This window comes from Plectropomus leopardus, chromosome 8, assembly GCF_008729295.1.
Source record: "Plectropomus leopardus isolate mb chromosome 8, YSFRI_Pleo_2.0, whole genome shotgun sequence".
NCBI classification, from domain to species: Eukaryota; Metazoa; Chordata; class Actinopteri; order Perciformes; family Serranidae; genus Plectropomus; species Plectropomus leopardus.
The window spans coordinates 27366294-27379135 of record NC_056470.1 but is presented as its reverse complement, the minus strand read 5'-3'; the positions used below and the strand labels follow the sequence as shown (position 1 = coordinate 27379135).

The window sequence follows — 12842 nt, the reverse complement described above, 5'->3', positions numbered from 1 at the left end:
AAGCGATTAAGCATGTTCTTTATATAGGGGAGAGTAAAAACTGACAACAACAAAAAAAAAAGGAATAAAAGAAATTTCCCTCAGGTGAAAAAGAAATCCTTTCTAAATGTAAATAATTGTTAATCATGTGGTCACAGCGACGTGAGTGGTGCCGGTTTCTCTGATTTGCATTTGTCAGAAGCATATGATCAGGTGGAGTCCCACCATGCCATCTAATCCAGAGGCAGTCTGGCTTTAAGACATGTGATACAGTCTTTACACACAGCCAGGCTGCACGGGAACATTTGTTTCTTAGTGCTCGCTGAGGGGGGACTCAGCAAAAGCCGCTGCTCAGAGGCTGCCTCTCACTGGAAGGATGCAGACGGTGAAAGAAGAGATTCCACTACAGTTAATTAAGGAGCACTCCGCACGTGCCTATAAATGCGAAGGGGCAAATGAATTCAGTGTCAGTGGGAGCAGCTCCTCAAGGGGAAGCAGTGATATTTCAAAGGTGGAATTGAAAGAGCTGTAAATCTATTTCCTGACTTCGGCTTGACGGTCATTTCTGAATCACTGGACTGTTGCTATCAAAGTGTGGAGCAGGGAGGCAGAGTCAGTGGAGTTCCCTCCTCGAGCTATATTCAGAGTTATTGGATGGGATCAACATGAGCGGCATTATGGATGGATTTATGTCATTCTTTTGAGATATTTATACTCTTTGTTGGGTTTCTCAGGTAAGATTTCCTTCTTTCTCCTCTGGGCAAAAATAAATCATGTCATTGTCAAGAGATTTAGATTTTTGCATAAAACTGGCAAATCATACATGTACCGTAAAAATCTGTTTGGATTTGAATATGAAATCTGCAAACATAATTATATTCTCTAGCATACTGTTGACATAAACAAAAAGCATTTTTATTTTATCTTATTCCATGATATGATTTAGTGTCGATTATACTGAGAATTTAATTGAATTAAACATGTGTGTGCCGTTTTCTAAACGTTTTTATTGCTACTTTGGAAGCTGAGAATCACAATGAGAGTGAAAAGCATGAAAAGTATTCTGCACTCTAAATATCACTGGCAGAATCCAGAGAATGCACTTCTGTTATGACCTTAATAGCACAAATCGATGCAATGCATTTTTTCTTCCTGCTGTTCTATAAAAGTTTTGTGTGCTTGAAAAAATTCAATATCATGTTGGAGAAGTGTCCTGGAGAACATATCTCATAAATGTTACTCCTAGTCTTCAATATGAATTATTGCATTTAAAAAGAAGGTTAATAATCTAATGCTTGTTGGCAGTTTGCTGCTGTGAATAAAACTGTTTCCAGGGCTGAAACATTTTGCATTTTCTCCTTCATAGATTTCCTCCACAGCCACCCTTCTCCTATGACCAGGAGCATTCCTCGCTGTTGTTCTATTTCTTTTCTTTTTTTCTCTCCTTATCTATAACAGCATGGTGAAACATTACAAGGCTTTTGATTCCTATTACTGCTGTGTCACTGTCACATTATTCTGACAGATACAGAAAAGCCTCGGCAGCCAGATGCTTCGAAAAAAAAAATCTTATCTTTCTTTAAGTTTGATTTAGGTTTTGAGGCAGGAGCACAGCTCAGGAGTTGAAGGGAGTCAGCCTGTCAGGGGAAATCTCTGCTGCATGGGAAAAACTCCCCAGGGATCACTCCACATTTGCAGCGTTGTGGCTCAGGGACAAGACAGGGCAAACTAGGAAGACGAAACAGTGAAGAAGTCATACTTATATAATCATGCTAATGATAAATTCCGATGACTAAAAGACTCCGCTGAGGAGCGTTAAGGCCAATTATAGACCAGGGTGCTTTTACAAAAATTATTTTTTATTTGTATTTATTAAATTATTTTGCTCATGACTCTGGAAGTGTGTTGGGGAGAGGAGGGGGGGTTTAAGGTCATAGGTTGAGAACATGATGTATTCTGCTTTGACTCCACCTCTGCCGGTCCTTAGCAGATGTGTCCTGTCATGTCCTGGCTGCTCTGCCTGTGCCTCTGGGTCAGCGTGACTGCCATTCAGCTGTGTCAGGCCACTTTCTACGACACCATCCAGCAGCATCATGGGACGAGGCCTGGACGAACCACCATCCACATGATCGGTGAGTCCTCCTCTGCCATGCTCTGGGTGCTAAAGATCTCTCAAAAGCATCACAATGAGAAGCAACTGTTCTTTCCGTCACCCCTTTAGCAGTGTTTTGTTGCATCCTGGGTGTGGTTGCTCATGTGTTTAATTAGATTGTCACAAGGTTGGAAAATAACTTTTATTTCGCTCTGGGTTCATATTTCCATCTTGATTTCACGAAGCTGTTACATTCATTGTTATAGTATCAGTAAAGCTTGGACTAACAACCAATTATTTAGCAGGAACAATGTACAAGGGCTTTTTTTTCATTAAGATTTGGCCTTGATAGCATGAGAGTTTCTGTGCTGAAGATCACAAAGATAGACAATGACTGCCTTTGCGCTTTCTGTCTTGAGCTATTACAGTTGATATTCATGCTACACTGCTCCCTCTCAATTTGATCTGTGCGATTGTGGTTCCTGTGAAATTGCACTGAATAGGATATGACCGAAACATTGCGGTTCGAACTTTTGTTTTTCATCAGGCGGATGTGCGCCGTGGTTATGGTAAATAATTATGATCTCAGGATTCGGCGGAGGAGAGGAAGTCGAATGCTGTCAGAACTTCAAAGGGAGAAGTAGCTGCATGAGCGTGCAGGTCCTTGGTGTCTGTTATTTCCTCTATTCGCCCGGTGCACCTCAAGCATATCAGCAAGGGGTCTTTTCAATACTCTCAATATTGTGAGTCAGAAGACTTCCTGTTCCAACACCTTCATTTCATTACTCACGTCTGCACATATATTGGAGGAGGAAAAATGTTTTAAAAAAAAAAGAAAGAAACACTCACAAATAGGATATCTTCTAGAAAATGTGCTCAAGTCAACAAAAGGGAAACGGAATTAATATTTCAAATGTGCATTGAGGTACCTCTTTGGAGGAAACGAGTTCAAAGCGGACAATTTGAATCCTTCAGGACCCTCTGCCTCTAAAAGTGTAAATGCCCTGTCATTCCATTTACCATAGTATGGCTAGTCCTCACTCCTGGATAAATGAGATGCCAGTTTTATGAGAGGAGGATGGGAAGCCTGTCTGGATTGATTCTGACACTGGGACATTTGTTCTGTGCCGTGTGCTGTGTGCCTGTTGGATTGGTGGGAGGATTGGGGTTGACGGGTCATGAATTGGTGGCAAGAAGGCCATTGGTTGCAGACCATTGGGCCAATCATTAAAGGCAGCCAAATGCCACAAGTTCACGGTGACTGGTATTACCGGCGGAAATCGAGATTACAGAGGCCGAGGGATCAGTTGTGTCCTTGCCAATAGAAATTTAGATCTATTTGGGGGGGACGTAGCTTGGAAAAACCAAGTCAATCACATGTGGTGAATTTGCTAAAGTGTGACCTGATGCTCAGACACACAAACTCCAGAGAAATGATGAATAAAAACACCTGTAGCGTGAAAAAGGCACACAAGACAGGAGGATTACAGATTTATCAGCTGCTTTATGTTGCTCACTCCAGTTCTCAGTGATAATTTCTTTCACAGCATGTAAGCATCTATTCCACCCATGCGCCATGATATTGACAGCCTCATTGCAAAGAGCGTGTGTCCAGAAGTCCATTAGCTGGATGACCCTTGAGTAGCTGCTTGTGTATGCTCAGTGATTCGGACAAGGCAGCCCGCTTTCCACCCTACAGCTCTACTTACAGATTGCTGCCTGCCACTCTCTCAGATATGCTTACGGCTGTTCTCTGCCTTCCTGGTGCAGGCTGTGTTGCTCTCTGCGGTATGATTCATAAGGTGCTGTATTTATTTGGTGCAAAGAGCGTGAACTGTGCACAAAAGAGAACAGATTGTATTTGTCGTGCATCCGCAAAGTGCTGGGCAGAGATGTTGCTTTTGGGGTCATGGGTTTCTCGACCCTTAAATATGTTCAGAGGAAACCTCAAAATGAGGACTGTCCTCAGCGGAAACTCACTTCACAAAAAAATAACCCTCCCACTTGCATCGATTTTCAAACTTAATCCTGAAAGTATGCTATGCAGGTGTTACAAATCACTTCAGGAGTAACAGCTTAGATCTTGTATGTAATATTTGCTCACTGCAGAGACAACAAAGGTGCATTGACTGTGTTGAGCAGCAGTCTTTTTCTTGTGGAGGAAATTGCACCATTGGCGATGCAGTGCATCACATGCAGGTGATAACGGAGACAAAAAGTAGATAGCGGCCGCCTGAGGTGGCCTTGCTCCCTCGTGAACTTCCTCCCACGGCCAAGCGGCTTTGCGGGGTCAACCTGTTCATAACTAAAAGGGCATCAATTCTCAACACTGTGCAGATAATCTCTTACCTAGCGGTTGCTGTAAAATGTGTAGCGAGCATAACGAGGCAAGTTATTCAGAGCAGCAGAACAGGGGATACAAGCAGAAGTAACTCACTTGTAAGTATCCACTGTATACTATAATTTATTCAGACTTAAGTCATAAATACTTTACGCTGTGCAATATCCATTTCACTGTCTTCCTCTCGCCTCACACTGTTAGCTACTGTGATAGTCCTTTAGAGCAGCTGTGGTCACTCTCCCTCCTCGACCCTGCTGTTCCTTCTTTAAAAACATGGATGCAATTTTTAAGCAACTTTAATACCAGTTTTCTTCTAGAGCTCTTATAGTTTCATTTCTTTCCAGAGCAAAAATACCATTTAAATCCCTCATGTCTCCCCTTCAGGAGCTTTAATGACAAGTAGAGGATCTGGGCTTTTTTTTTTCAGTGCGCTCCAACAAAAGAAACCACTCGCTGCTAAAGCTCACAATGAAACAAACATGAAAAATGGATTTTCGGCTGTCACAAACAAAGGTTGTATCCTCTATGCACTGTTTTAGACACTGACAATTTAATAGCCTTATATAATGCATCCTGCAGGCACATTATTTTGACATACATCTTCCTCCGCCCCTAGCCTAGACCTCCTCTCAACAATGCTCTCGCTAGTGTCATCCCTGCTCCGCTGCAGCGCCAATGGGAAGTGGCGTGCAGCCTCTGCCTGAGGCCTCTCCACATCTGGAGCTCAGCAAACCCATTTTGTCCTGATGTTGTTACACATGCCACTGTGACGTCTAAAGGACCTCTGACCGTTCTGTAAAACACCAGAAACTTCCTCCCTTAAAAGTGGCTTTGCTTTAGTCGAAAGGAAAGGCAAAGCTTGATTACTTCACCAGTGTTTTATCATATTTTTTTTTACCAAAAATAAACTATCCGTGTCATTTCCTTGGTTAGCCCTGAAAGAAAAATATATTCTTAAGTAAATGAATCTCAGAACAATCAGTGCTGTAATTATTACTGTATGCTCACAGCTACAAATAGGTTTTACATATTTCAGTATTTCCCATTTATTTTCTCTTCCCGGCTATGAATAATTCATAAGAGAGAGCTCCTCTAAGCTTGTGGATATTTGTTTAAACAGCATGTTTAATTGAAGTCTTTCAGCCAATTCTGTGCAGGGGCTATGGTTTGTGGTCACAACGCTTATATGCAAAATGAATTTCTTTGGCCCACAGCTTAATTAATTAGCCAGCTTTCTCTCTTAAGACTACACCAGCTGTTTCTTGTCTTAGCCAGAATCCCCAAGCATTAATAAAAAGGGTGTTAACAGCAGACAAAGTTCACGGCTCGATACGTGTCGCAGTGTTGAGGTCACGGTTATATGTGGTACACTGGGAAGAATAACATTTCTTTTCATTTTAAATATCAGAGTGCTATGTTTTTTTCAAGCATTCCTACATATGTTGGGTCTTTAGAGACTCATTATTTGTTAAACACAAATTGAGCTACAAATTAAAATAACGTTGCTTGTAAAACTCTCAGAACGCTTTGTTAACAGCAGTGACTCCCACATTTATTTTTTTACCATAAAGACTATTTGTTTCCTTTCCAATATACACACTGAACTGTGTTACATGAAGGTAACTGCTCAATGACTGGCAGGTATAAAACACAAACTAGTCAGCACAGTGATCACAAATCGTACAATCGTGTGGTCATTGCAACATGTTTGTACACACTGCAAGCAGCACAAAGTTATTTTCCCATTGAGTCAATTAATTCTGAACTAGAATTGTCAAACTCAGCCTCCAATTGTGTTTCTAAAAGATCTGACTTATCGTTCGGCACACAAATGTAATCATTATCATCAGGCAAAAGATATAAAACTATATATATTACAACAAGTCCAAGGAGGCTTTCACATCAGGGACATGGACCCAGATCTGAGTACACTTTACCGCAAAGTGCAGTTTGTCTGATCAGTGTGATCACTGAAAGGTGGTCTAAAGTATGGTTTATTTGTTCTCCGTTACGGCTCAGGTATAAAAAAACAACTACACCGAAACACTGAAGAGGACTTCAATTTAACACAAGCAGCTTTTGGCAAATAGAGTTGCAAAGGCAGTTCTCAGCACCACTTGTTTCCTCCAAAATCTGCATTTGCGTACAGCACCCACCACTCTCATCCTCTGAACTGCTTTGCCATGGGTGATAAAGTAGACAGGCAGGCGAGAGGGTCGTTCTGAACACTGTCCCCAAAATACAAATAATAGTAGCCACAATGTAGAGGTTGACTATCTTGTATGGGCTTGGGATCTTTTGGTCTCTTTTCTACACTGTAAACACATACAGGACTTAAGAGCTGCGCCCACTGTGGCCAGTTTTAAGAAGCAACTCAAAATGCTTCTGTTTAGACAGGCGTTTGCAGAACATTTGTGACTATATGTCTATTTTTATTTTTATGACTGTAATTGATTGCAGTTCTGTTTTCTGAGTTTAAATTGTTATCTTGCATTCTATATTCTATTGTATTTTGTATTTCTTTTATCCTTTGTAAAGCACTTGAGTCCTCTCTGTGAGAAGTGCTATATAAATAAAATGTACTTTCTTAAACGAATGTCACATAGATGATGTGATGATGACAAGTGTAAAGAAAAATATAACTGTATTAATGTGAAAGCTGGGAGGAGGGTGAGTGAAGATGGCGGGCAATCATACTTGATCAAATAAGAAAAGACCTAACATCCTACCCTAGTCTACAGTAATGTCAGGCTGCACTTGTGCACAACACAAAGTACAGCTGAGGCTGATGTCATAAGTGCATCCTGTCAATTAGCTATACCCATTTGTACTTAAGGGTCATGGGGGGCCGATCCCAGCTTAAACTGGACAAGAGATGGACCCTGGAAAGGTTGCTAGTAGATCATGGAAGAGACAGACATCTGATGATGGCGCTACAGGAAATATTCAGCCATCATCAAGGTTGTTGCCATTCATCATGAGGGTGCCGGGAACGTTTACATCAGATTTCACAGCAATCAATCCAAAGGTTGAGATGCTTAACTGAAATCCACAAATGTCAATCTCACGGTGGCACCAGAGGAACTAGAAGTAGCACCTTGTGGTTGTATGCTTCCACAAACCAGTCAAGGTACAGTTTACATCCATGTCCATCAAGACTCATCAGACTGACAGCTGACCATGCTTCAAATACAGATGTTGCTTCAAAGAAGCTACAAATTCTAAAACATGGATTCTTCACACACATCTACAAACTGGCAGCACAGAAGATCTATACAATCAGCACAGTTTCAGGGTGGACACCCAAAATTAGTGCTACTGGTTCAGTATCTGACCAAATGTCTCCCCTATGTTATGACGTTGAGTGATGGACAGAAGTGTTTTTGCAGAACATTATGAGGTCACGTGAAGTTGACCATTGACCTTTTGGATATAAAATGTCATTACTTCATTATTTTGTCCTATTAGATATTTGTGTGACATTTTGTCATAATTGGCATATGATTTTTTGAGTTATGGCCAAAAACTTGTTTTGTGAGTTCACAGTGACCTTTGACAACCAAATTTTAATAATGTCATCTTTTGAGTCCAGTCCATTTGTGCCAAATTTGAAGAAAACCCCTTAATGGCGTCCTTGAGATATTGCATTCACAAAAAATTTATGGACACAAAACCCAAAAGCATAAAGCCTCTGGCCATGGCTGTCACCGGCACGGGGGTAATAAAGGTCAAGGGATCACAAAAATCATTAGGCTTCATCCTGCAGGCACCATGACTGCCTTTCCAAAATTTCATGGCAATCCATCCAATAGTTAGACTGGATCAAAGTGGTGAATGGCCATTAAAACAGATTTTCTGTCAGCACAGCTACTAAAAAGTACTTTCAACAACTTCAGCAATCTGAAGCAAAAGAATTATTAGAGACAAATAGTTTGAGAAACAGCAGGGACTAAAGAGCTTAACTGAATAAAATGAATCAGTTAGACAGTGTAACACTGACCTCAGGTATGGCTTTCAGGGTGAAGAAATGAAGAAATAAACAGCTGTACATGAGCTGTCTGGTCAAACGCTGACATACTTTCAACTTTTCTTTTGTAAGACTCAGACTTTTTAATAATTGTTATGCAATTTATAAAATGTAAACTGTAAGTAGGGTGTATTAAACTACTAAGTCTGTGATTATTTGGATCACAGCATAGGGGGAATGAAACACTTTGTGTACTAAACCAAATGTCCTGTTCCAAACAGCTAATGAGGAATATACTGCTACAACCCAAATTAAAAAGTACATTTATGTTAGTGAACTGCTACCATGGATTGCAGCCTCTAGCCAAAAAAAATAATCATGACTGCACATAAAAGGAGGCTTGTAGTTAAGAGACGTTTGCTTTTTAATAACTGCAGAACACATTGTGCCTCAGAATGGGATTATTAGTCGTTCCAAACCACTTTGCTCCGTTGGGTAAAAGAAGCAGAGCATCCTCTTGGGGTCATTAACAAGATTTTAAGACCCTTGTTTTGTTTGGTAGTTAGCAGCAGTTTTCTAAATATGTTGTTGTGACAGCTGACATAGCTGAAGGATAGTTGACTCTGAAACCCTGAGTCCTGATAAAAGTGTTCAGTTTGCTTTAATCCAAAAATAGTCCAAAACAAAGCTCAGCTATTACAGATACCATTCCTTTTTGTGTGTGTGTGTGTGTGTGTGTGTGTGTGTGTGTGTGTGTGTGTGTGTGTGTGTGTGTGTGTGTGTGTGTGTGTGCAAACAGCAAAACAAATAAGTGACTTTGCTCATATTAAGCAATGTTCTGGAAACTTATTGTGCCTGCAGAACATTTAGAACTATCTGTAGCTGAAAATAAATTAGAGGCTTCTTAACAGAGTTTATGTATTACATTAATTTTTCACATTGATAAATGTGTAATGATGATGTTAGCTGTAATTAGCGTTAAACTTTCATGACTGTTAATCGTGCCTCTGCTTTTGACCAGGAGTTTTAAAAACTTTTAGATGTTGGGGGTCAGGCCAGGGCAAAGTTTTACATTTGTAAATTTAGTCAAAAATATGTTAAGACTTGCATTTAATTTCCTGGTTCTGGGCAATGAAACTGTACATTATTAATAGTTACATTGTGTATTCATTGAAATAAATGAATGCCAAATAGAAGTTGCTGCTGCTGCTGTGAAATATTTATAATAGCTGCTATTTGTAACTCTAAATAACTCATAGCCAAAGACAGATTATTAGACAATGAGGCCCTGGACACAGAATTGAAAAATGTCTTCTGCAGGACACTCTTTGTAGTAATTTTCCCCACTTTGTCATCTTTTGGCACCTATGTTTAGTCTTTTTGCTTGTCTTTTCAGTCGTTTCACATCATTTTGCACCCATGATACTAAAGCTTTGTGTATGCTTAAGCCATACAGCATGGCAGGGGAGTTACAAGCGTGCAGAGGCTTTTATGCCCAATGCTTTCTCTGTTGCCGTATTTTCCAAAAAGCCAGGGGGCATTCAAAGAAAATGTTGTTTGCCGAAGCACAAACTCAATAAGTGTTAATCACTGACTACATAAAAATCATGGATGTAGCCATCATGTTGTCACTCAATGGTTTGTGGACTCCAGCTTTGAAGACTCAAATTTGGCATTTTGGCAGTCGCCTTGAAACTGTGGAGCCAGAAGTGACCATATTTAGGCAAGATGGTGGGCAAATATTCATTTCTTAGGAATAGTGAAGGGACGACTCCCCTCTAATCTCTCTCTGATTGGCTAGTACTCGTTCCCTACCTTGGTATGACTGGTTAGGTTTAGGTAAGAGGAGTGAGATTGGATAGAGGTAGGGTAAGAATGTCAGGGGAGGTCAATCAGATGCAGACTAAAGCAGTGTAGGGCTGATCAAGCCTTCACCATCCTAGGAAACTTGCAAAGTGCAGCATGGATGTATTAAGAATCTAGATACACCCTTTGAGGCGGGGCCTCATTGGCACATGAAGCAAAAAAGGCTCTTTTTCCAGGTATAAAACTGGCCCATAAGGCATACGCACTAGAGACTTGTGGTGGTCGAGTGTGTCTGAGTTGGTAACTTCTGCTGGTGGAGCAACTGACTTCCACTTTAGCACTCTGCTTGTGGTTTAAAAGATTTAAGCTTTTAAGACTTTACAAGTGATAATTGTGATAATTAATGAGACAATTGAACTGGATGGCTTAAATCTAAATAGTGAATGAGTCATTTTGCGGGGGTTTTGACGCTCAAAAAAAATTATTTACAGACGTCTTTTTCCCCATGTAAGTCAATGGGGAAAGTCTTTCTGGGTCAGTGGACATCACGTGACCGACCCGGACAGTGTAATTTCACTTTTGACCACTATGTTTGACCACTGGCGTACTTCCTGGGGGCTTAGATTGCAGGAAGTGGAAGCCCTGTCTATGGTTAACTGAGGTAATGCTCATGCTAATGTTAATTTTTGCCAGAAACAGGCCTAAAACCGTTAAAATACAATGTACTATATGTGAAAACTCAACATCTCCTCAGACGGTGTCATGTAAAAACACAAATTAAGCAAAATTTCATTAAGTGACCAAAAATGTTACAATTAACTTTCATGAGCTGAAAATACATTGAAATAGCAACTGTACAGCTAAGCCAATGCTTTGTGAATCTAAGGTTACAACATAGTTATGTTAGATACACAATATTATCGCTGTGGTAACAATTTGCCAGCAGACGGCCCCCACCTGTCACTCAAAGCAGCCACACACTTTAATCTGCATAACTTTAAGCTCTAATAACATTTAAATGGGTGAATTCTAAAAGTTAATACAGTTGTCATGAAAGAGTATATTTGCTAGAGAAACCAAAACTGTTTTTTTTGTTACCTGTTTCTGCTGTACTGTGGGGCATTTTAACATGAGTGTCTAATAGGGATTTACTTTGTAGCTGGCCTCGAGTGGCCATTTGAGGAACTGCAACTCCCTGGAGGTTGCAGTTTGGTATCACTGAAAGAACAATCATTTATTTTCAAAAAGGGTTTTTTTTTTAATGCAGGATTAGGAATAGGAATTTGGTTTGGTGCTTTCAGTAAAATGTGGGTACATTAACATGCACACCACTATCCCACTATTATTCTGAAAATGGCAATATCTGATTTAATATGGGTTGTGTGAACAGCATATTCTGTTTGGATATTCTGAAGTAGCTTTTATTCTGACAGAAACATTTACTAATTAAGCCATGTGGGATATGCCAGTATTATTGATGTTTTAGGTGCATGGTTTTGACATGTATACAGCACATTTAGAATATACTGTATGTCTCAAATTGGGGCATTTATCGCAATTTGCGGCAGACAGCCTCTTGCCTGTTTACTGTCAGCTCTGTGTTGCCACGGATGCACTGTGCACAAACCAACTCACCAATCCTTTGTAAGGCAGTGGGGTAGAGATGCATCTCCAAAAGAAAACCCCACATTTCTGGTCTGATGGAGAAACACACCTACTTTTACACATCATGAAAGACTACGATAACATGTTTTTTTTAGATTTGCACAAATATTGCAACAGCTACTTTTTCAAAAAAGGTGGTTGAAGGAATGAAAGAGGGAGGCTGTGTTTGCACGGTCCAACAAGTCCAAAACCAAACTTTGAAAAATCCTGGCACAAGTGACAGCTGTTCCACTTCTCCATATGTTGGTTTGATAAACAGCATAAGGCACATTAATTGTGGTACGCACAGCTGCATGTAAACGTGAATATTAGTGGGATATTCATTTTCTTTGACAATGTAAACAGCTTGGTTGGAATATTGTCTTTTTTCAGAATCAGGGCAGAAAAATGAACATTTTGTGCATTTAAGAAGGTGACCACCACACATCTGAAACACTTTACAGCAACACATATGGACTCAGTACATTTTCAGTCATGGGTTGTCCTTTCTGGAGTCACACCCTTCAACCCACTGAGTTACAAGATAACAGACTAAATTAAATGTGCCCGACGCAATAACAGCACTTCAAAATTTCTCTTGATTAATAACATAACAAAAAATAAAATCAATCCAACCTCCTCTATCTTTTGTTCTCATGCCAGAGAATGAAAACAAGCCCTCACAATGGAAAAGATCCCACCATCGCCGCACTTCACAGTAATTGCTGATGTCAGTGGCTGCACAAGCCTTTGTGGGTTCATGTGTGAGCACTGCTCCTCTTTAATTCAACATTCTCCCTAATGATAGCTTTGTGTCCCCACGGTTTGTAAATATTATATCAGGGAGTTCAGACCTTCTTGTCTTATGTGTTCAGAGGAGCAAATATGCTCCCCGCCAAGGTAAAAGACAACCCTGCTGCCTGCTTTTCCTGTTAACCCACATTATACAGAGGGATGTAACAAGTTTGTCACAGGGTGTTTTTGTCCTTTTATTCCTTTGTGGAGGATTTTCA

General features: G+C 40.3%; 1 protein-coding gene across 1 annotated transcript in view; it reads left to right on the top strand.

Moving 5' to 3' along the window:
• Positions 1-657: 657 nt before the first annotated feature.
• LOC121947348 (chemokine-like protein TAFA-1) overlaps positions 658-12842 on the top strand; it is a 29959-nt gene continuing 17774 nt past the window's right edge. The window contains exons 1-2 of the mRNA XM_042492354.1: positions 658-713; positions 1970-2111. Coding sequence (XP_042348288.1) covers positions 1970-2111 — 142 coding nt within the window. The 5' untranslated portion in view covers positions 658-713. The remainder of the gene's footprint in view (positions 714-1969; positions 2112-12842) is intronic.